Raw genomic sequence first — 24,328 nt, 5'->3', positions numbered from 1 at the left:
AACAACAAAAAAATGATAAAAACATAATAGGGCTAATTTTACCCCACAAGGTATGAGTTTCTTTGTCAGCATGCAAATAGATGTTCAGTGTACTTTAAAGCCTTCAGAACATCATATACAAGCAGATCTTGCAATAAAACCCCTAAGGCATGTATGTCTGTGCTGTTCCAACAATCAACAAGCAAGAAAAATTAAGCTAATAAACAACTGTTATTAACATATTCCATGCCATTTACAGAAATGTATCACATTGCTACAACTAGTGTGTACATTTGATGCATCTGCCACATACTCTTGTTAAAATTTTAATCCTTTTGTGACTGCAAGCACCTCTGAAAACATGAGCAAGCCTGACAAAGGAGCACTGATAATGCTGCACAATTCATGAATTATCAGAATTTTTTTTTAGGAATTTTCACGGTTTTTAGATGTTTGTTACAGTATGTTATATTTTAAGATAAAATATCTGCTATGGGACTTCAGAATTTTCAAACTACTGTTACTGTAGCTAAAGTAAAAGGATAGGAATAAAAGAATCCTTGAAACGTCCAAACCACAAAGACCTTCTCCCAATTTCCTGTAAGAACTTTCAATATATATATAAAGAATATATTTACTAAATGGCAACCTAAAATTATATCACAGATGAAACAATTCCATATAAGGCAAGTGAGTTTGTGTGGTGGCTCAGTGAATAACAACATGCCTAATTATTTGGATTACACTGTCACATAGTTGCTGGCTCCCTTGAGAAAAATATTCCAAATTTTTTTAAACATTTTAGATAGATGAGGTAATTCTTCAACACATTCCTTCACAGGAAGTTATTTGGTTAGCTATAATATATACTACAGAGTACATAAGCATTCTGTTGCTTACATTGATTATTAACATAATTATATCTCATGTTGACATTTATCTTGTAAAGACGACAAACAGAAAAAGAATTCAAACAAAAATGAGAAAAAGTAAGCCTCCTTAAAAAACAGTAACTGCAACAGAGAACAGAAAAACTGAAGAATCCATTATTTAACCAATCTAAGAAATTATTACACCCTTATTATTTCTAGAAAAAGTTATTAAGCTATCAGTGCTGTGTTAGCACAGCCTATGTATTCTATTTAGGAAAAAATGAAAAAAGAAAAAGTATGTCACGTAACTAATCTGACTTATTTTATATGAATAATTTACAGCCTTGCCAAGCCACAATTTAAAAAAGTTTTAAGAAAGCAGATTTGCTGCCTCTCTCCATACTTTGGCCAGGAGAAAAATAATAATTTCGGCAGTTTGTACTGGTATATGCAAATCAGTTTCATTAGTTTTGTTGTTTCTATTTACAGTATTTATGTGTATGGCTTACATAAACAGACAAATAAAATGATAGGCCTGTGCTCTGAGAACCTCACAGTGCAAATATCTGCTCCTGCAAATCCTTTTAGATTATCCTCACTGAAATGAGTAGTCTTGCAACGTGAATCAGAGCCTGTGAACTCAGGATTTTTCATTAGCAGCTGCAGTGAAAGAGTCAACTCTGCAACTCTGTCTTGATAGTTCACCCCACTCCCAAGCAGCTAACTATTCCACCTAAAGGCACTCTTCTGAGAAGGTTAACATAAGCCTAAAAAGCAGGCATGCAAAGTGCTTCAAAAATCAAGCATATAATTAATTGTCACTGTGTATGTAAGGTAAACTACTTTACTATTTAAGTAAAAGTTTTCTATTTAATAACCATTTAAACTTATTATTCCAGTTGCTACCCAATATCAATTAGCTGCTGGTGACATCATCTTTTGACAACTTGAGGCAAAAAAAGGCTGTAATTCAAAGCACACTAGAATGTGCAGTTTGCAAAAATGAGCCAGAGTCCTAGTTTATACATCAAAATATTGTAAGCATAGGAAAATAATTATGTATTTAAAGTGTAAAAAGTCTGAATTTGTTTCTAAGTCTATTTTAGAAAAAACAAGAATGTTGAAATGTTCAGTGAGGACCAGAACAAAACCATTCACTTCAGTAGAATTTGTTTCATAGAATCCAGTTCTTCTGACCAGTCCCACTGATTTCTCTTACTTCTTCAATAAAGGTAGACAGATACCATCCAAATACATCAGTCTGTCCCTCAATAGGATACTCTCCGTAAGCAAAGATAATGCACAAATCAAGAAAGGTACAGAGAAAATTAAATAACTGAATATAAAATATTATTTTAAAAAGCAGCTTAGAAACATATACTGCCTTTCTGTGGCATCTGACACAAAACATCTTTGTCATTTCAAAAGAAAAAATAGAAAAGCAAAAAGAAAAGTCAGGAGGTCAAAGAAATCACTCGACTGCATCCACTTTAAGGGGAAATGACTGACCTTGCTCTCTACATTTTGTCAGCTAAACTAGGGCCTGAAATACTTCAGATCCAATTAAAACTACTTGTTTGGGGGAAAGGGAGAAAACCACTGATTCTGTTAAGATTTTAAAATCTAGTATTGATCTAAAAAAGATCAAAGATGCTTCAGCCTTGAAAAAATGGGTGGCTTTGGAAGGAGATAAAAGAAAATCGCAAGTGATTATACAAATAGTCTAATCACAACTTTTAATTGCAAGGAAGAGTAAAAATATTTTAAATATAATAATACTGAAAGATCAAACTGAAAACTGCTACTTTTGTCTAGAACGTTCCTTTCTGACCATTCCTCAAAATGATCCTTTTTTTCCACATAGCAGGAACCATCCAGTTAATACTAGCTAAGCTGAGCAACAAATACAACATGCTTAACGGAAAATAAATTTAAATTATTCATCTACATGTTTTCCTAACAGCACTCTTTCACATCCGAAGTAACTTGTCTTCTTGGTACCATATCCTAAAAGCTTATTGATTCTCATTCTTGAGTTTACAAATCAGAGCCTAAAGGAATATACTTTTTTAGACATATATTTACACACACACATACATGCATATCTATCTATATACATGTGTGAGTAATGTGTCTTTATCTATCTATCCAAATGTCTACCTGTTACTAGGACTGCAGCTTCTGATACTAATGCACTGTGTGTTAATGATAGCAAACGATACGTACTAGAATCCGTCCAATAATCAGATACTTGTTAGTATCTAACAAGGTGAACTCTAGCAAGGATAACGCACTGTTGTGTTGCTTCTACACTGGTGTGCAGATCTGGACGGAACTGAGTGAACAGCAAAAGAAGGAGCTGTAATTCAAGAATCACAATCTCACATCCAGGATTCCACGTGTCCTTCACAGACCAATTTGGCTGTGCTTTCTGGAACTTTAGAGACAAAAGTAAAGCTTTGTCCAGCTTCCTTCACACCACAGCCACTTGCAGAGAGGACTTAGAGTTCCTACCGGCTTCCGTTCTTAAGTTCCACGTGATTTTTTTTTTTTTTTTAAATCAGAAACACAGGAATAAAATTACAATTTTAGCTTTTCTCATTGCTTCACTAAAATAAATGTATAGTCACTGCTGAATAATTTTTAAAGTGTAAACTAGTATTACCTGTGAAGTTATACTAACTTTCTACATTTAAAGTAGATTGCCTTCTATGTAGACATAAATAAGAGAAAAGTAAGTTAAAATCAAACTTGAAATATCATACCTGTGTTATGGCCAAGTCTTTCGTTGGAGTGCTGCGTAAGGTCAATCGTCCTGTCAATTTGAAAGATTTTTAAGTCTTCATCATCTAAGGCAATATCTCCCCAAAAGACAGCTTTAAATAAAAAAGAGCTCAATTTAATTAAAGGATTTACTTAAACATTAAAACCAATCTGAAGACTATAATGCGATGCTACAACCCATGGGAAAATATGTAACACATATCACATAGATTTGCTTACTGATCTGTATTTCTAGACAAAAAGAGATAACAACCTTGGAAAAGATAAATCATTCGTCAGGCTTTTAAATTTCTTTATGCATTGCATAACTGTAATCATATAAATGTAATGGCAATATACTAACAATTCTTCAGCATATCTATTATCTTTCCTGCATATAAATACAAGAGAGAAGAATAAAACATACTCAAACATGTTAGCGTTTGAACTATGAAGTCAAAAAATGTACAGCACACAGCAATTACAATATTGCAAGTTTCCTAACATTTTCTCCTGAAAAAGAGAAAAATTTCATGTCATTTTTAATATGTTCCAATCAATTTCCATATTACAATATATTCCCTCAGATAATTTATCTGTTTGTTTCCTGTTTGTCGGGGGGGGGGAGGGGCTTTTGTCATTGTTCTCTTGCGCTATTGTTAAGTTAATCATACTATTAGGATTCTTTCAAATACTTTTTTAAAGTTTTTTAAAGCTCTGCTCACTCTTTCCTCTCTTTTTCTTTTTTTAATTCATTCTTTAGTCTTTTTGCTGGCTTGCTTCTTCTCTCTTTTCCTGTTCTTTCAGACTTTTTTAGGTTCTTTTTGTAGTTACTTCTTTTCCATTTGACTTTTGCGTATTTTAACTCATCTTCCCTAACCTACCATCACAAATCTGTGAGTTAAGATATAGGTCCATTTGCAAAAGTTAGGGGTCTACAACTCCAGCCTTCCATCTCAGCCTATTTTTGTTGATATTTTACCCTGCAATCTGCCTGCCAACTCAAACTTATTGCTAAAGGTGAACTCAGCAGGCCGCATGCTCAAAGCGGTGTGAATGAAGTCAACAGAGCATTACCAATTAACATGAGCTGCAGTGACTGGTCACTATTCTTATCTAAATTCTTCCTTCTCCCTCCTGTCACTATTTCTGTCAACAGCCCCATTATCTGTCCCCTCAGAGTCACACAGTCCCTGGATTCAATCTCTGCGCCAACTCCAGCTCTCAGCTCTCCGCCCCCTCCAGGAAGACATCACCACTTCTGCTTGGCTGTTCATAGTTCCACAGCAATTTACTTTCTTTGCTTCCATAAAGCTAAAATATTGCCCTGATTTTAGCTGTTAACAGATCATTCCCTCTGGTCCATTCAGGTTGATCCTAAATAGTTTGAACTAGTCTTCTTTTTCTGCCATTTTGTTTGTTCGTTATATAGTATCACAGATACCATTCATGCCATAATATTTGCAGTAGTTTCCTGACCAGTGAGGGGAGGAAGTCAGTAGTTCCCGTCTGATAATATTATTACAACTACTATGCTATCTTTTAGAGATTCTTATTGCATCCCATTCGTGGTAGGGCCCACGGTATAAACACAATGAAAGATTACAAACTTTAATACACAGGACAGAAAAATGGTAAGATGAAACAACTATTAACGTTTCAGTCTACAAAGAGACGATGTGCCTCAACTGAAGTCACACCACTTGTCTACGTCAGATGTGACACCAAGTACTACAACGTAATAGCAAGCCCATTTTTGTTTCCTGGAAATACTGAGAATTAACAAAATGAAAGTTCTGAACCAACGGAACAAGTTCCAAAAATAACATACAACTGAAAAAGCATTAGGAAAAATCACTTGGTTTTCAGCATGTAATACTGACGTGGATATAAGTACAAAATAAAAACTCAAGGCAAATTGAGCTTTAGAGAAAGATTATAATGTAGAAAAAGACTTGATGGAAAATATATCCTACCAAGGCCTGATGAGCTGTCTTTGGTGCTTTACTGTTTTAACTGTCACTTTAGCCACAAAAATATAAATAGAGAAGACTCAAGCACTACACATTTTTCTGACATAAATGCATTGATGGGGTGCACAGATATATACATAAAAGAAAAGTACCTTATTGTTCAGGCAAGCTACAGCAACCTTATTTGTTCAGTTAGAAAGGAAAACAAAGCTATGTTATTCTTGTTAAACATCTGGACTGCTAGCTAGAATTGTTTTAGTTAGTAACTTACTACAAGGTTAAGTTTAATTATAATATAACCATGGTAATATAACAGTGAGTGCTGATGCAAGTATGATGTAAAGCTAAATGAGTAATCTGTGTTCCCAGCGGGAACTAGGTTCCCTAACGTATCAACCAAATACAAGTTAACACTTAAGAAAGATACGAAATTCTTTAAAAGTGAGATGGAAAGTTTGGAGCTTTCTCCAGGCCAGTGTTTTGTGACACCCGGCAGTTCTGTTTGGCAGCTCACGTACAAGACAGCGACAGCTGCAACCTTGAGGGAAATTACTCATTTGAAGTTAGCAACAAATCAGTAACTGCCACTTTACTTTTACTGAAGTAAACCTGTGCTTTTCTGAATTAATTTCAGCGTAACCAGGAAAATATAAACCTAGCAAAAGAAATAAGAGTTAATGAGATTCTATTTATTTGCAATCTAATCCAACAGTCAACAACTGAGATAGAAAGGGATCAACTTTCTGATAACTGCTTTTTAAAAAACACACTTCTGTTTTCCAACAAAGTCTGCACTGAACAGCAGTTCTACTTTCCAGCAAAACCTGAAGCAGAACCCCACCTGAACTTTACCCAGAAAATAAGATCTCTCCCCTAATTATTAAAACACCTATTTTTTAGAACATCTATGTAGGCGTCAAAAGTACTTCTAGAGAAGAACGTATTTCTATCTTCTGCCTTAGAATTTTTATGGTTGGAAAGTATCTGAAGAAGTCACTGTGTATACTTTGTCTTGTAGCATGCCAACCTTAACCTTATGGAAAAGCAAGCAGAGGATTGTTTGGGTATGGAAGGCATGATGTTAAAAGCTATGCTAACAGCGGGTAAGGATTAAGAATTGTATTAGCTCCCTTTAACCAATTTCTGACAGAACTGACCTCTTTAAATATGAGCCTCCCTTATTCTTCACAAAGATTTCTTTGATAAATTTGTTTCAGAAAATGAACAAGGATTTGATAACCACTTCACTTAGTATGCCACAAAATAAAAATTGAAACAAAAAGGGGGAAGAACTTTCAAAATGATCCAAACAAAACTGTAATGTACCTTGATTTCTCTCACATTGCTTCACACTCTCTCTTACTCTTCCTGTCTGCTCAGTGATCAGAAAAACTTGACGCTTTTCAGGCAGCTTTTTCACTTTTTCAGAAAATGCAAGATTTGTCGAAAACTACATCTGGGACACCATTAACTACAAGTGGAAAGTATTTCAAATATCTTTTCTTACAAATAGTTTCTTAACCAAAAAGAAAATAGATCTTTTTGTCCAAAACATGGTAGAGACGTGTCCTGTTACACTAGATTTCATGCAACATTTTGATGGGGTTTTTTACATGTTTTTATAGCTATTGCACACATTATGCACATACAGACATTCAACTGACAGTGACCAAACATACATCAATTTCATACAGATGGGCATACACAGATTACCCAGTAACATTTCTATTTTTCTGTAACAGAAGAGAAGGATTTATGTGGAGCTGCTAGTACAGAAAACATTCTTTAGCAGTACGTGCGGTTCTACTCTCATACTACTCAAAGCCCTCAGCTAAACATCAGGTTGAAAAAGGCCTTATATAATTAAAACACAAAATTGCGCTGTGACTCAGCTAAGCTCACTACACACAAACAGCAGGCTCACAAGCATGAAAAAAGAAATAGAAAAACACATATGTTAAAAAAATATTTGCCATCCAGAGAAATGCACCTTAATATTATCACATTATTAGTGTGATTGTTAAGGAAAAATGACACAATCTATGAAATTTAGACCGAGGAAAGGAACTACAGCTATGTTCTACTTGTTATAGCAGGGACTATTCTATCATAAATCACTAGGATATCTGCAAAGTTCTCCTTGCTAATCTATCCTCTTCAAACAAGACCAGCCACAACATCAGATATTCACTAGCCTACAGGAGGAAAATATGTTATTAAGCATATGAAGAAATTAAAAATAAAAAAAAAGATCAAAACTGTTTTAAGTATATGTATGCACACATACATATAGCATCAATCAGCATACAAAGTTAGGAAAAAAACTATTCATAACCTTCTATAAGATCACAAGTCATGAGTACAAAAAAGAAATCAGGTATTAAAATTCACAGGGCTGTGATATGCAGTAGGATGCCTTTTTCTGGAATTAAATATGTCAATTAGCATAAAATCCTGCAAAATATGTGCATGAGTATATTTACTACAATTGCAAAAACTATCTACAAAGTTTTCACAATTTGTTCTACAATTGTTTTAAAAATTCATTTAATCAATCATAGACATTTTATATTAAAAATATATTGCTGATAGTATTAATACTGATGTCAGCAACATAGTATGTAATGCAACTCAGTAAATATCGATACGATTTAGGGGCAAACACTAGCAGTTTAACATCAGAAAACTAACTCAAACCTTGGCATAGCACACTTACTATCCAGCTACCAAGGACAGCTCTAAGAGAGTGACATTGTAATACACCATTATGATCCAACAAACGTTTTTATAACATGTTTTGTTTTGATTGTTGCACAGGCTAGAAAAATCTTCATCTCAAGTACAATGTCCCCCACATCTGGGAACCTTATGAAAACAGAATTAGAAAAGCTACTATGGCAATGAAACAAGGGACTATAACCTGAAAAGTTTTCTAAGACTAGAAACAAATTAGGCAAACTGACAATAAACTGTGACTAATCCCACAGGTATTCCCTTGTTCGGAGAACATATGCAGAATTGTGACAGAGAGATTACTCCTAATTATAAGGAAAAGATGCCAACGATAGGATTAAGAAAGTTTTAGAGGACATTTTAAAAGCACAACCTCAAATTTTGGAATGCTACTGGGGCGGGAAAGCACAGGAAATTTATCCTTCATCCCCTTGACAGAAGCTACCACAAAATTGTCAACAAAAATATTAGAGTTAACTGAAAGACAAAATTTAAATCTGAAGAGCTCTGAGCTCTTGAGTGAGGTTAGGCACCCAGCACTTTTCAAAATCTGACCAGTAATTCCTACAGTAAGAGGTGCCAAAAAGCATGTTGGCCCAGGTTCAGGGTGTGTATTTGTCTAAACCTCTATGGGCAGTGACTCCAATTAGCAGCCTCTTCTATAGCTGAGTCATTGAGTTCTTCTCTGTACCAACACAGCTATTTGCATTATAGTCTGCCTTGGTGAGTCATTTTATCCCATACAATCCATTTCATGGCTTACATAACTGTCCCCTGGAACTCTGAAGAGCAAAAGGAAGATTTTGAACTCAATAAGTAAAATCAATTCCATCTCAGTATAAGGAATACAGCATATGCTACCATAATTAACTTGATTATGTTTCCATTCTGTTCACTTCAGGTCAATCTTTCCAGATCTTCAAGTGCAATAAACTCTTCTTAGAAATCATTAAAATGAGAGCAAGATTGGACAAATAAACTGAAAAAGATCTTGCATGCGATCATTGAGGGCAAAATAAACAAGCTTAAGATGGCATGCCGTGTTCTGAACTGCTTGCATTACTGTTTGTCATGAGTGTTACCGTCAACCGTAACTAATAATACATTTCAGTGTTACTATTCAGAGCTCAGAATTTTCAGAAGAAATGTAGGAACTGAAATTAAAGTTAATTTTCCCAAGTGGTTCATAATGACCAAAATCACTTTGATTTTTTATTGAAAAAAAATTTTAAAAAAGTAAGATAGCAAAGAAAATCACCTAGTCATTAAATGGAAGACCATTGCAGTCTCTTTTCACAGATATATCAAAATCCTCTAAACTCAAAATTAGTAACTTCATGAATTTCAGCAAGCAGCATTTTCAAATCTGCACATCTGTGCATGACTGTTTAGGGAAAGCTCTTCATTTATTTGAAGAAGCTGATGTCCACACACCTGAAAAGGGATACAACACCTCTCATTACCAGCCTCCACAGTCCCACTTACAGCAAAAGACATACGATAGCAATCTTTACATTGATTTTGTTCCATGATGCAGGTGAATTCAGCATCCAAAAGTTCAAATATACTATCATGTAATATATACATTATAAAACAAAATACTTGTCCCTAGGAAGCTGGATTAGTTTTCCAGTCCCTCTATTTATCACCTGTTTGTCTCCCCAGATTCCTATTTGCCTGCCCACAAATTTTACAAGTGATGTAACGTAACGGTATTCCCAATTACAGGATTACAGGGTGATATTGCTAGTGGTTCACTTACATACCACTAAAAATGTTGCTATTATGAGAGAAACAGCAAGTCTACAGTAACAGAAGTGAGGTAAAGAATGAAAGAATACTAAAAACCATAGGCATAGAATTTAATAAAAACCACAGCTCCCCTATTATCCTGAAAAGAAATATGACTGCAGGATGAATCAGTCTTTGGAAACTATTAAATAATGTCAAATAAATAAATGAATAAATGTTGAGAGCTCCATGCACTGAATAAGAACACAGAAACTTTTTCAATATAATAATTAGCCTGTGTCAACTTTTTGTCTGCCACAAAACAAGATCGTGAACAGAAATGAGGAACTGGACAGTGATCTTGCAGTGGCTTAGGAGAGATAACACCTTCTTGGAACATTTTGCTATCAGTATTTGCAAGTTTAGGAGTGATTCTCCATGAACTTGGATTGCCCCTTTTAGGTATATTCACAGTCCTATCACAAAGCTTCAAAACATTTAACTTTAAACATATTGGAAAAGCTGCCAAGGAAATATGTCATCAGCACAGGAATATTTTATATCACTGGAATTCAGGAAAGAAGAGGAGTTTGCATATTAAAAAACATACAAAACCATTGAACATTCTGAGAAGTCATAACAACGTCAGCATTGGATCAAGATTTCTTAAGTGCATTCAAATTATAAATTTTTTTTTTTTGTCACTTTGGAGACATAACCATTAAAATCTTAAACCAACTGATACAGGCTTTATTGCTTAGCTTTCTGTAAAATGAGTTTTTCTGCAATAATATTAAGGGAAGAATATCAGGAAAGTTATACCAAAACCTGAAGTTGAGTCAAAGCTATTTTAGTTCTTAAAATTACAGTATTCAACATCAAATCTATAATTTTCCTCTCAAGACTGTCTTTCATGGTAAAATCCATTTGAGCAGTTCTTATAAATATCTATGAAACAAGACTATGTAGGGTCTATAAAACTTAGTTGTTTGTGTCTTGCAATCCTATTCCCACTTTTTTCATCCTACAAATATATAGCTACTAATATAAAGAGCAGCTTAAAACACTTCAAAATCTGAGCAAGTCTCCCCAAAATATGAGATTTCTAAATAATAATAATACTACATTAAAAAAAAAATCTGAGTTATCTGAGCCGCAGAGCCAGACACAGGACAACACAAATATTATACGTATAACCTCCTGTCCTATAGAGCCCACCATCGTTCAGAAATCCTTTCTAGGCTCAGAGGAATCAGATCATAGCGTAACTGGATTATTTTAAATGGCATACAACACTGAGGTGCGTTCTGAGATTTGAAAAACAAAAAAGATTTCCAATACAAAGATTTACAAGAAAAAAGGAATATTTGTGACATCCTCCATCAGTCAGGGTAAAAATTTCACTTACCAAAACAGGCATTTATAGAGTTCGATCTCTATGAAAGGACATAACATTTTGCTGGAGATACTCCTCCATGACCCAACACAGATGTTGATTTACAGATGTCCATTCCTAATGAGTTAACTACAGCATGTCTTTTGTTCTTCATTTGAAAGTAGTGAAATTTTCAGTTCCATTTTTTCTGTTTCCTTTTTTGAGGGACAGCTTTCATATTCCTTTAAAATTAGTACAAAACAAAACAAGATATTCAAGAAAACAAAAAGGCTATTTTGACAGAAGCCTCAATGTTAGGTAGAAGGACAAGCTCCACTCCTAAACTTATATATAAACAGTGTTTTGAGGACAGGCGCTTTCGCTCCTCTGTCAGAGATTCTGCTCTTGGTTAAACTGTTCAACCTGACAAGCTTCCTGAAGGTCCTGACTTCCAGCAACTATTTTCTTTTTGGTGAAAGAACACCACCACTCATACTCTGCAACTGGTAAAAATCTGTTCCTCATGTAATGTGTTAACCGCCAGACTGAATGCAGAGAACATTGCTGAACAAACAGTAAAGGCGTCTGCGCGCTGTATTAGCACAGAAGCTACTGAAAGAACCTTCCACTGCCTCACCACAAATACTGACAAAACAAACAAACACTCCAAAACAGATAATCTACCCATTCTTTTATTAACTTTAAAAAAATTTCTACTATTTCTAGTTTTTAAATCTACAGAAAGATTCAAAAGTTAAAAAAAAAAAAGAGAGAAACATGACAGGAGCAGCATCAATCACTGAGAAAGAAGAGCAACACCAAAAGACTTGACCAACAGCTCTCAAAAAGCTCAATGATTGCTGAAAATATGGGGGAATCGCAGCTAATTTCTCTTACCATAATGAATGCTAACCTGCATGAATCCTCCACTGATGAAATCAAATGCAAAAACATCATCATTTCCTGGGTCTGCTACTCCTTATACTACCAGGATAACTGTAACAGCGAGGAAAATACTTCCTCCTCTTCCTGGGAATGGTACGTGTCACCTCTAGCAGAAGCCACTGTCCTAGTATTTGCGATCTTTCATTTGGCAGTAACAGACTGCAGTTTACCAGGATTCTGACATAGGAAAAGAGGGCTGATGTGCTATGTATTTTTTTACTGTCCCTGGTGCCCCTCCAAATGTTGACATTTCCTGCTACAGCTGGCTTTCCTAAGCAGGCTAGAAACAAAACATTGGGGTGGTGAGGGTGGGGAGGGAGGATTTACAGTCTATAACGTCACAGTAGTCACAATTACCCCACTTAGCCCTATAGAGCACTGTGATGCTATGACACTAATTTTCATTTTACTTTGAAATTCCATTATCTTGTGAAAAGCCTTAGGGCCAAGATCTATAAGTTAATTATATGCATAAGCTTTCTTTTTGTAGAAAGAACAGGCTCCATGAGGCAAAATTATCATTTTTAAAGTGAAATCTTTATAAAATATATAATGTAAAGAAACATATAATAAAACTAAAAAGAAAGTCCAAGACTAAAATTTTTTAAATCAAGAATAGATATTAAGAATAGATTGGAATAAAGGATGGAAAAAACAAGAACTGTAAAAATAAGCTGAAAATTAATGAAAGGCAAATGGTGGGAAAAAACACACCATGGAAAGAAAGTTTTCAGTTTGAGTATGCCACCTACATGAAACAGCTGCTAGGGCTGAGAGACGGATACAGCAGCTGCTACAAGGCCCCCACAAAGATGCAAGCCTCAGACTTTTTCATTTGAGTACTGGAATACACAAAACGGAAATAACTCCACCAAATCAACTGAATCACCACGTCAACTAATACCACATGGCGCAAGCTAAGGGATTAAACAAATTATTTTGTTCTTTGTCATTACACCCCTATTAATCAATTCTATCCACTGTGTACAGAAATTTGTGTATCATAGCTTTTTTCTCCTCATATAGCCTAAAATTCAGGTCAAATAGCTTCAGAACTTCGCAAAGTTCACAAAATAAACTATAGATTATAACTGAAGTACCATACCTTTCATGATTTTTTTTCCCAAACGATTAAAACCACCTTTTTGCTCAGATTTACTTATTTTTTAATTAAAATAATACTTTAATCATCATGAAACAACTGTGTATCACTTCAGTACAGTATGCTACTTTGTCCTATAAACTGAACTTGGTCAGTTCAACACGGTTATTAAAGGAGAAAAGATTTTCTTCTTTTGCTAGGCAGTTTTCAAATGTTACATTCCTTCTAATCAGAAGGTAAAAAAAGAAACTAGGAATTTACCCACAGATTCACCCACATGTATGCATTCTGGGGCAAGGGAAGTGTGCAGTGCTCCCTGTTCTAAACACAACTCAATTTCTACATTGGTGCCCTCTGTGAAATACATGATTTTGAAACCTAAACCAAGAAGAGAGAGAAGATAACAGCATTGTCTGAAGAGAAGTAGCAGCTGCAACAGAGTTATCAAACTAACAGCCATTGGAAATAAACTTTGTTTCCTGCACTTTTAAGCTCTTGGGATCTTTGATCCAAAATATCTTTGTGGAACCTGGGAAGAACAGCAAGGCTTTAATGTTCCTACTAAAGCTGAATTAAGCAAAAAAAATCCTGTGACTCAGTGAAGACAAAGGCACTTCACAGGCCAGGCAGCTGCAAACTAAAAACTTCCAAGAAGTTTAGAGTTTAGTACCTGCACCCTACCTGTCACAAGCACGCAAACTTCCACCAAGCAATTGTAGCTATGATACAGAACAGGTACCAAGGACACAAACCAACACCAAGCAGAAGTGGTGAAACGTCTGTTCTTGAACAAAGGCCATCAAGGACTATGTCTGAATCCAGTGCACGCTTGCTGCCCCATCTTTAAGAAAAGGCCTGTGGGTTCAAACGAAAGAACTAGAATGAAGCAAGGCAATCAGATTAAATGAAGCAGAGTTCAGACCATCACACCTGAAACAATGGAAGACAGAGTTATGAAATGAAGAAAAGGAGCTGAAGGAATATGGCTACTAGGAAGACAGTCACCATGCAGAAGGCAATCAGCTATGGAGTATTTCATTTTAGCCAGCAACAATGAACATTTTATCTTTGGGAAAAAGCAAGGCAGGCAGATCAAGAATTAACCAAATATATGCCAGATTATTACTCAAAGAAGCCAAGCAGATAGGAACAAAAGGAAAGCACCAGCAAGGCAAATAAGCTCTATCGTGGAGTATCTTCTCATGAAAGGGCAAGAAGGGCAGAAACTTTTCTATAAAATAAAGCATATCCAGTTGTTTCTCCAGTGCCAGGATTAATCATATGGTAAAAATGGCATGAACTGTGATCAGGCACCCTGGGGAGTTCTCTTTGATTGATTTCCACATGAAAACTACTAATTTTGTCCGGTGAAGGAAAGCGTGATATAATACAGAATCACATTACAGCTCAGGAAATGTATGTCATGGCTCCCCAAGTATAACGAAAGCCAAGCAGAAGTTCCAGCGCTATGTTCCAACCCTTTCACTGGAACGGAGGTATTAGCAAACAGTAAGAATTTCAGAGGAGAACAAAATCCATTTCAAGGATGAAGCATAAAAATACTGTAATACACAAAATACAGCTAAATAGGCTAACAGAGGGTGTGGGCAAAACTGTTTTGATAACAAGTCCTGTATAACACCCTAGCCTCTTGGTGATAGAGTAGATTATTGTTTCTGATAAACTGAAGGTGAAGGATGAGACTTATATACAGCATTTTCTTTGGGGATTGCATGCCCCAGGAGAGTATAAGACAACAATTTCAGAAAGAAAACTTTACAAAATAAGACTGCTATGAAAAATGAAACAATTTTATGGTAGCTTTCCCGGAAAACTAGGGGTCAAGCAAAGTAAGCAATAAGAGGAAATACGGTGAAGAGGTAAAAGCTATTAAGAACAAGATTTAAGCTATAAAATCTACCGGTCTGAGGACCAGACTCAAACAAGTTTATAGCATTCTTCACAACACAAAGTCAGATGAAATTAAGAATTAATTACCCCAGAACGCAATGTTTTAAGTAAGGAGCTCCCAGAAGTTGAGCCTTTGCAAGCATGTTTTCCTGGGCCTTTGCTAACTTCCAGAGGTACGCTCAAGCTAGTCAGATATGAGCAGTGCCCCTGGAATGGTTCTGGACAGCCCAGGTCTGCGTGAACTGGAGAGTCTGGCCTCAGCATCAGGAGTGCTAGAGCCAGCAGAGCAAGAACACAGAGCACCAGCACTGAGGAGGAAGCAGCAGTAGCTGTTTGGGGATCTGGAGGATGAGCCAGGAGAAGGCTAATGTACAAAAAAGACTGGGAATTACTGTTTAGCTAAGAGAGCTTATTTTGGAAATACCACTCTCCAAGAAAGTTCACAGCCATCATGCCCTTCCACTATTGGTAAGCTGTACCAGCTCCTTACTATGAAGCACAAGTGGATAACAAACTCATTTCGAAGTGAGAGAACTCCCTTTGTAATTTTGCTATGCTATGACAATAAGAAGCCACATATTTTGTATAGTAACATTCTTTAAAATTTGGCATTAGAATATAATAAACACGTCACATTAATGTTATAGTGTAGAGGCACTGATCTATGTAGAAATCCTTTCCTTCTGTACCTTATCCTAGCCTCATGGAAATGCAAAATGTATTTCATTTTCTCACAGACAGAAATTCCAAGAAGTAGGCTAAAGTAGTACCTCTAAAACAGAAAATCCCTGAATAATCATTAAATGGAACCAACGAATTATACAGAAAGCCAAATGGCACGGAAAGGAAAGTACATATCTGAGGGATTATCTGGCATTCAGGATCAGGGCTCTCATCATACCACATGAAATAAATGTTGCTCCATTTGCACTGTATTAAATTTAGACATACAGAATTATTAAACTATGTGTAAAGAAAGCCTTCTTTAGCCCTCAGAAGTAATTTCCATTATCAGCTGCAGCTTCCTGTTTTAGTAATTTTTGTCATGAACCTCACTTAAGTCACTCCATCTCAGTTTTTAGCACATCATTGTATGACCCTGGCTCTGCAGAAGGGACAAGGAAAGGGCCTAAACAGCTCTTAATGTTGCTTTTTTTGGCACTGATCCTGTGGTTAATACAACGAGTTCTGGGTGTTGGACCAATGTAATTCTATACTCCCATCCACATACTCAACAGATGTCTTCTACCATGTTTTATGTTACTGGAGCACAATATAGTCCATATAGTTAAAAAATTGAAGCATGGTTGTTTTACTCTTTATCATCCAATTCACATTATGGTTTAAAAAAAGAAATGATGAATCTCATTCCTCAAAACTGTTTTGCTTGCTTGTTCCTGAATACTGATGTTTTTTCAGCATTTGTAACTCAAGGCTTTTTTTTCCCTCCCCAAGGAGACTCTGCACAGCTGCTGATTATTTTTTGGACATGGCTAGTAAAACAGAAACTGAAAAAACCCCCTCAGAGTTAGTGAGGCAACAGTAGATGAACAGTGAAAGACCACTGACATTATCTAATGCCTAATATTAAGCTATTTACAATAGTTAAACTTAATGCTCCGTACATTCCAGTCTTACATAGATTGTATTTTTAGCCATGGCAGTACTTGAGATAGAATTTATATAACCATTCTAACATTTTGGCTCTTTTGACACATACAATCAAACTTTGCCTCAGTTTAGCATTCGCACCCTCTTAACAATCATTATATAAAAACCCAGTGCTGCACAGCTGTTGAAAGCTTTTTGAATCCTTGTTTCTGAACAGCATAGAGTAGTAACCTCTTGTGAGAACTCTGCTGTAAAACAGTGGAAACTCCACCCCATTCTAAAAAGAATTATACATGTTGCAGAAAGTCCAAAATTACTCACTTCCTGGGTTTTAGCACTGTTGGTAACTCAAGTAACATGAAAAGAACAACAACAAAAAAAAGCTTAAACTTTTTCACTACCATTTTTTTTGTCCCTACAGTTTCTCTGCAAGACTGCCTTTATCCCCAACTTGTGACACTTTACCCTCTTTTGCCACCTCAACCTGTCGCAAAATTGATTAGGTTAAATTGTGCATATTTGGACTGGGATTCTACATCAGGACCTAGAGTCCGCAACTTGTTCTCAACTGATTATTATGATTATTAGACTAAAGCATTGAAAAAAGTCAAGGAAAAAGCAATCCAATAACCGCAATCACCTATGGATTCTACAGATTTTATTGCAGACAATCTTGTGTGTATAACGCCTATGTAAAAGTTCAAGAATTTCACAGATCTTAAAAGAAAGCCAATAGGTATACCTCGGCTAAGCTTCCCATTCCCAGAAAGTCATTCTTATGCTGATCCTAGTTTCATAAGGCATTTTAGTTTGTACATCAAACAGAAAAAATAAACAGCCAGTTCAAGCAATAGGTTATTTTTCTCCAAGCCTATTATTCTTCCTTTCCTGCCTTCATTAAGTCACTTCAGCTTCTTATGCACTGCTTGCCACCAGATTTCTTAAACTGTTTTCTAATAGTGGCCCATACGTTATCAGGAACAGCTTACCATGGTCCACTTGCAATCGCACTCATGATCACAGACATCACTTCTATTGCAACTGTAACATTCTTAATTACAGCTGTTGTTTGCATGAATACCAAGAAGATGAATACTAAGTATTTAATGGCTTTTAATGTCGCTGTGATTTAATTAATAAAGACGTTACTGCCTAAATTAGTCTCAGAGTATTTTTACAGTTCAGAAGCTGGAACGAAGGAGGGGAGCCAAACACGTTGCTTCTAGCCAGCACTCCTTGGGCGAGCATGGTCTGCTGGCCGTGAGGGGTGTGTCTTAGGACAGCAACACAGTGGTGGCCTCAAATGACCTCTTAATATTTCTCCAGGAATAGGAATTACAAGAGATATGTAAATACTAAGCTTTCTCTAAGCTCAGAAAAAATACAAGTGTTTAATATAGCTAACTTTCAAACAAATATGTCAAATTACATATTTTCAGAGGCCTCGTATTTTAGGGTCCAGTCTATGGCATTTAGGGTCTATTCCCTAAAGAAATTCCTTGTCCATTAAGATCTTAGGGAGCTGAAAACTGTAATAGGCTACTTAAGTCCTAGATTATGTTTTTATTCTTTCAAGACAAACTACTCTCAAAAAAGAACGAGTAAGGAGAAAAATACAGGAAAAACATTTGCCCAAGTACAACAATTTCAGCACTCAGAAAACACGTTGCTATAACATGTGCCCCTTGAGGAGTGTTTATAAGTGTTTATGTACTGTGTTTATGAGACATTGTCTCTAGCACAACATCCAAACATTAAATGAAAAGTCATATTTTAAAAATCATATCTAAAGGCACACTACAGTAAGTATTTGATAGACTTCTGCTCTACAGCTTCGGGGGGAAAACGCCATGCAAAACACACGCTCTTCTACCTACTGTCTCTTGTCATATGAATACTGGTCTCCAAGTCATCATCATAAATGTCAACATTTCTCATTTAAAAGCTTGTGACGCTACACTGCGTATTTTAAGTGTTTCTTTTAGTTACCACAAAAGTAATTGAAATTAGAATTCCTAGTAAAGAACAAAATGGATTCATCTGTCCAGTGCTATTCAGCACTGCTATTTTGACCAGCCTAGGTGTTGGTCCTAGGATATAACAACGCTCCACCTAATACAGTGTATTCTGACACTGGTTAAGATTTCAAATGAGTAACTCTGGGATGCTCCCAAGGTTTTGAAAGGAACGCCTATCTAAATTTTGAGTATTCTGTTCACATCAAAGCCAGATGCAGACTGTGAGTTTATAGAACTGTATTTATTTGAAACTATTCTAGAAAAGATTATATGACAATATTTCAACTTGTGAATTGGTTGCATGAATACTGCTTCAGGTATTAGACAGCTATAATAATACTGTGCAAGCGAGCTGCTTTCAGTTATAAGGTATTCCCCAAGAACGCAGCTCCCAAAAAGACAAGCATGACTTTAACAGTACATCTGCAAATACACCTAAGTGAAGAATTCGTGACACTGCCATTCAATCTGTAAAAGCGTCAATGAGAAGCACTTTTACAAGTGTGAACATCATTGGCATTTCTGGTTTGTAAGTTAACATATTTGTCTTGCTCCAAAACTGCATTTCTTTCTACTCCCTGAAGAGTCAAAAAAGTCCATATTTTAAAAGATGTTCAGCAGTTTAATAAGAGCAGTAGAAACAGACCAATAGAATCTTTCAGAAATTACAAGCCTATTTTCAAATGTGGAACTGATATATTAGTCTTAGGCCTAACAAATATCTGAAGAGGTAGAAGTATACTTCTACCTCCCATGTAATCCACAAAATTCATTAAAAACAGCTACTGGAAAGTAAAACAGAAAACTGCTGTACTATAGCACTTAATAGATTACCTTAATTTTTCTGCATGGCAGGCAAAAGGAAGAAACCTAGCCTCTAGTTTCTGAATCTACCAGAAAACTGTTCTTGTGGCATCCTAAAAAGTATTTTAATTGTGATGAATGTCTTACAAATTCATGAATGCACAAGGGAGACTTCAGAGAACAGTAAATGACCTAACCCAAAGTATGAGAACAGAAGACATCTTCATGTACTAAAATGACTTCATCTGTTTTTATAAAACATGGGAGGAACATCTGGCAGGACAGGAAAGGACTCTAGAGCTTTTTAAGGCATCAGAACCGAAGTTAGCACGAGCAGTTTGGTTTTGTTTTGTTTTGGTTTTTTTGCCAAAGCCAAACAAGCAAAACAAAACAAATAGGTTCATCATATTTTCTGTAAGTCTCAGAAATGGGCTAAAACCTTAGGGTCCATAACAGCATGGAAAGGATTGCAACCTTCCTACAAACCTAGAAAAGGTATAATAGAATATAGGTATGTGTGGATTTTATAAGAATTTTAAACAAAAACCTGCATAGCAGACAGTAGTACCACCTGCAACCACTCCATCTGGAAGAAAACACCGAAAAGGTCCCAGAGTCACTAAAAGAAATACTTCTAATGCCAGTGCTGTGCTTGAGTGCCTGTACTGATGCTATCTATCTGTGGCAATCTCTAATGTCTCAAAGGTTATTTCTTGGATTTGCTCTTAAACAAATTATCTTGATAGAATGAGACAAACACTTTAGGGAAATAACGCACCCAGCTAACTCAGCAGGCCTGCTTTCAGTGCTACCAAAAATCCTGAAAAGCAAAACACAGCTGGGAATCCCCTCATCCCACAGACTGTACTGTCCAAAGAGTAGTGTTAACTACTAGTGATAACCAGCCTGAACTCAGTGACTTCGAGGACCCGAGATGCTTCTCTGCACAGAGCATCTCACGTACCATCCCTTACAGAGCTACGCCAAGGGAATTTGCACATGGTGGCGTGCTACAAAGAGTACCCCTAGCCTCTGTGAAGCTTCATTTGCCAGCATGAAAATACAAAATTTGCATTCTTATCTTAAACATACTATGTCACTAGATCTACAAATGTTTTTTCTTCATGTATGCAATCCAGTATTATTAATTCCATCATGAGAGCAAGAATTCTTCCTAATGATATTATTTTACACTAGGCAAATAGATTTTTTCCTGTTCTCTACATTTCAAAAATGGAACTAAAATTAAAATTGCTGTTTTTGTTAATTTATCATATTCAGTTTTGCTTTGATTCAACTCCCATAACATAAACACGGAGTGGGTGAAGCACAAATTATAAAACATGATAACATAACCTACAAACTAATATACCTGCTATTTTTACCATGTTAGCTCCCAGCTTCTTTGCTCAATCATATCCTAATTCAGGTCAATCACACTTCCAATCAAAATTTTCACAGAATAACCAGACATTTGTTATTTTACTAACACAGCACTTAGTAGATACAATGAAAAATGTCACTCTCTAGTTTTGTTTAACATAGGAACGTGTAACTGGTTGAGTTACTGAACTGAGTTACTGAATGTGCCCTGCTGGCACATTCAACACTATTATATGCTACTTCTCATAAATTATCAAGATCCATTTTAAAAATAGTTAGATCGTTCCCCTCTACTATTCCTACTGAAAACTTTTTTAGGATGCTTTTAATTGCAAACGTAAACTTCTTGAAGACTACACTTACTTGGCTTTAGACTTTTTTATTTAAAAAAAAAGTTAGCACTGCCATTCAATTTTCATATATCACAACCATAAACGTAGAGGCTATTCAGAAGAGTTTAGAGTATATCAAGTTGTAGACCAGAATTTCCTGACAGTTTTACTGTAATTCCTACTGTACAACAAAATTCTGTAAGAGCATTTAACTGATAACATGCTTTGTGCCACCAAATAATAATAATGTTAAATCAAAATGAGTAAGGTCCTACTTCACAGCGAGATATAGATAGCTATAGCTTAAAATTTCAACCAAAGCAACGAAGATAAGTAGATTCTTTCAGAACAGCAGGAGTTAACTTAGACATCTTTACTCTCAGAGATAAAAATGACTACTTTAAGACATCTAAATCTCTAGTTGAATACAAGAGTTTGATAAACTGACTTTGTCTTTAACTTGGTAGCTATGACACACTTCCATGTCAGAAACTGAAGGTTTCTTCCATGCACAGTTAAAGCATTGTCTCCAGATTACTAGCATTGGACAAAAATCAGTCATATTATACGGATTGAAACAGCCTTTACAAATGAAGGCATAATTAAGTATGAAGAATTATCATTCAGCTGTGTTCTACTTCTTGCAGAAATTAAATCTTACCTAAAAACTTTTTCAACTAGAAAAATATATAGAACCATTTGTGAAGAACGTGCAAGTTACCTAGGACGGCTGGAGAGGCGCATGCATGACAGATCACAAATGCAGAGTGATCTGGACTTTTTACTAAACTGGATCCACAGCAAGCCCAAATATTTAACATTGAACACAGGTGAAAGTTAAGAGGTGGTGTGTGGGTGTGCATGTGCGCACACACATAGGATAAACATAGGTCACATCATGGTAAGTCAGGCAGCATCCTAGAAAGCAGACTCCCCTAAAGCAATTTTGGGCCTACATGATAACGCAACCTCAAAACCAACGGGTGGGCCTGAGAGCAGCCAAGAAGCAGCGCATGCCACTTCACTCGGCCAGCAGCCGAGAGGCAGTGCCTGGCTGGCTAATCAGACTGCGCATATCTCTGGCCGCCCTGTCATTAGCTACATGGATGAGATAAAGCCTATTAGGTTTCTTATCCAGCTTGGAAGGCATGGAAAAGAATGTGGAAGGGATCTGGGGAAAAGTACAGGGTACACCAGGGTATCTGGATATAAGCAACAAAACCAGTAATGAACCACTTATTGACTGGACACCCAGTTAGCAGCACGGTAAATAACCAGGCAAACATGATTTTCAGAGCAACGTGCTCAAAAACCCTAAGCTATTTTAATGGAGGGATTGCATAAAAGTGCATAAATTATTTTACCTTGAATACAAATTGAACAAGACAACGGGCAAAACATCCAGCTTTCTTTTTTAATTCTCTTTTAACAGAATGTTGAAAAACTGGAAGAGGTTCAGAAAAGACTCATACAAATGATTTCGTGATTACAATCACAGACTTAGGGAGCTCAAGGTACATAATAGAAACAACATTAAATGATTTGACCATTGATAAAATATTGTTATGAGAAAGAGTTATCAACCACCTGGGGTTTCTTAGGCCAGCAGATAAAAGACCAGGGAAAGCAAATAGATGAAGTCAGAACAGGAAGATTCAAACTAGAGACAGCACAGCATTATTTCACAGCAAATGCCAAAAATCACTTATAAATTGATTCTTTTAACTTAAGAAAGCAGGTCCTTCCAGAAGGTATATCCTATTTCAGCACAACTTAATAACCTTGATGTATGAACAAATGTACAAAATTCACTGACTATAATAGTTTTAAACTGATTTCAAACTGAAATTCTAAAGCAAATAAATAACGGAACTGGTAAGCTATTTGCAGAACACTGACCATAAGCTAGATTCTTCTCATTATCCTCTGTCTTTAGAATCTTTTTTAAAGAGGTCTTTGCAAAGTGACTATCCTTCTTCAAAAAAGGCACATCTACTGAGCTGTCCTAGATTATTATTGTTTTATTAATATCTACATTACTGTGTGGTTTCTACATTTCACTAAGAATGAGACTGTTCTACACAGCAGAAAGCACAAAGCTTTGCAAATAGTCCCTGCACCATCTTAATAGACAAGACAATGCAATGGGAGGGAACGGACAGAATTTTGGCGGCGCAGTTAGAAGAAAGAATAATTGGCTGATACAATGATCACAAAAACGAATTACCAGTTGAAAATTCCCCTTTTATGGTCTATTTAACTCTGGTCCAAAACACTTCACTTGAAACAAACTCAGTCTCTAGATACGAAAGGAAGAGAAGCAAACGTCGTTGCTCTACAGACCCCCCACAAGCCACAGAAGAGCAAAGTCTCTCCTTGGACACAGCACACTGACCAAAGTAGAAAAGAGCCTATAGCCTGGAAAGAGAGAATGAAAAGAGAAAATGGTTCTTATATGAGCTTATCAGAAAGAGCAGCCTGCCAAAGTTGAGGGGTTTCTCAGTCAAAGAAAACAGTAGCTTTAGCATGTTCTGGAAAAGCAATGTTTCATTGCAATTTCAAGAAAGCTGGAGGTGAAATATGTACCTGGCAGGGGAAAATTGAAAGAACAGATTGCTCTAGCCTCTTTCATCTCTGAAGACAACACTGAACCTTCCTCATTTCTTTCAGATGACAGATTTGACCAAATGAAGAGTTCTTTTATATTATGCTTAAATATACACTTTCCAGTGCTTTTAGGAAGACTTTCTCTGCTGCTCAGGGGATTTCAGCAAAAGTTTTGTTTCTAACTACCCT

General features: G+C 36.1%; 1 protein-coding gene across 6 annotated transcripts in view; it reads right to left on the bottom strand.

Moving 5' to 3' along the window:
• TLL1 (tolloid like 1) overlaps positions 1-24,328 on the bottom strand; it is a 146,769-nt gene that overhangs the window by 79,684 nt on the left and 42,757 nt on the right. For 4 of the 6 annotated variants that reach the window (XM_068942426.1, XM_068942424.1, XM_068942427.1 and 1 more), the window contains exon 3: positions 3,617-3,727. In XM_068942426.1, coding sequence (XP_068798527.1) covers positions 3,617-3,727 — 111 coding nt within the window. Of the gene's footprint in view, positions 1-3,616; positions 3,728-11,459; positions 11,669-24,328 lie in introns of those variants that run through there. The other 2 variants (XM_068942428.1, XM_068942430.1) reach the window with 2 other exon arrangements.

The sequence above is a fragment of the Struthio camelus genome, chromosome 4 (genome assembly GCF_040807025.1).
Source record: "Struthio camelus isolate bStrCam1 chromosome 4, bStrCam1.hap1, whole genome shotgun sequence".
In the NCBI taxonomy this organism is placed as follows: Eukaryota; Metazoa; Chordata; class Aves; order Struthioniformes; family Struthionidae; genus Struthio; species Struthio camelus.
This window is presented reverse-complemented; position numbering and strand designations above follow the sequence as displayed.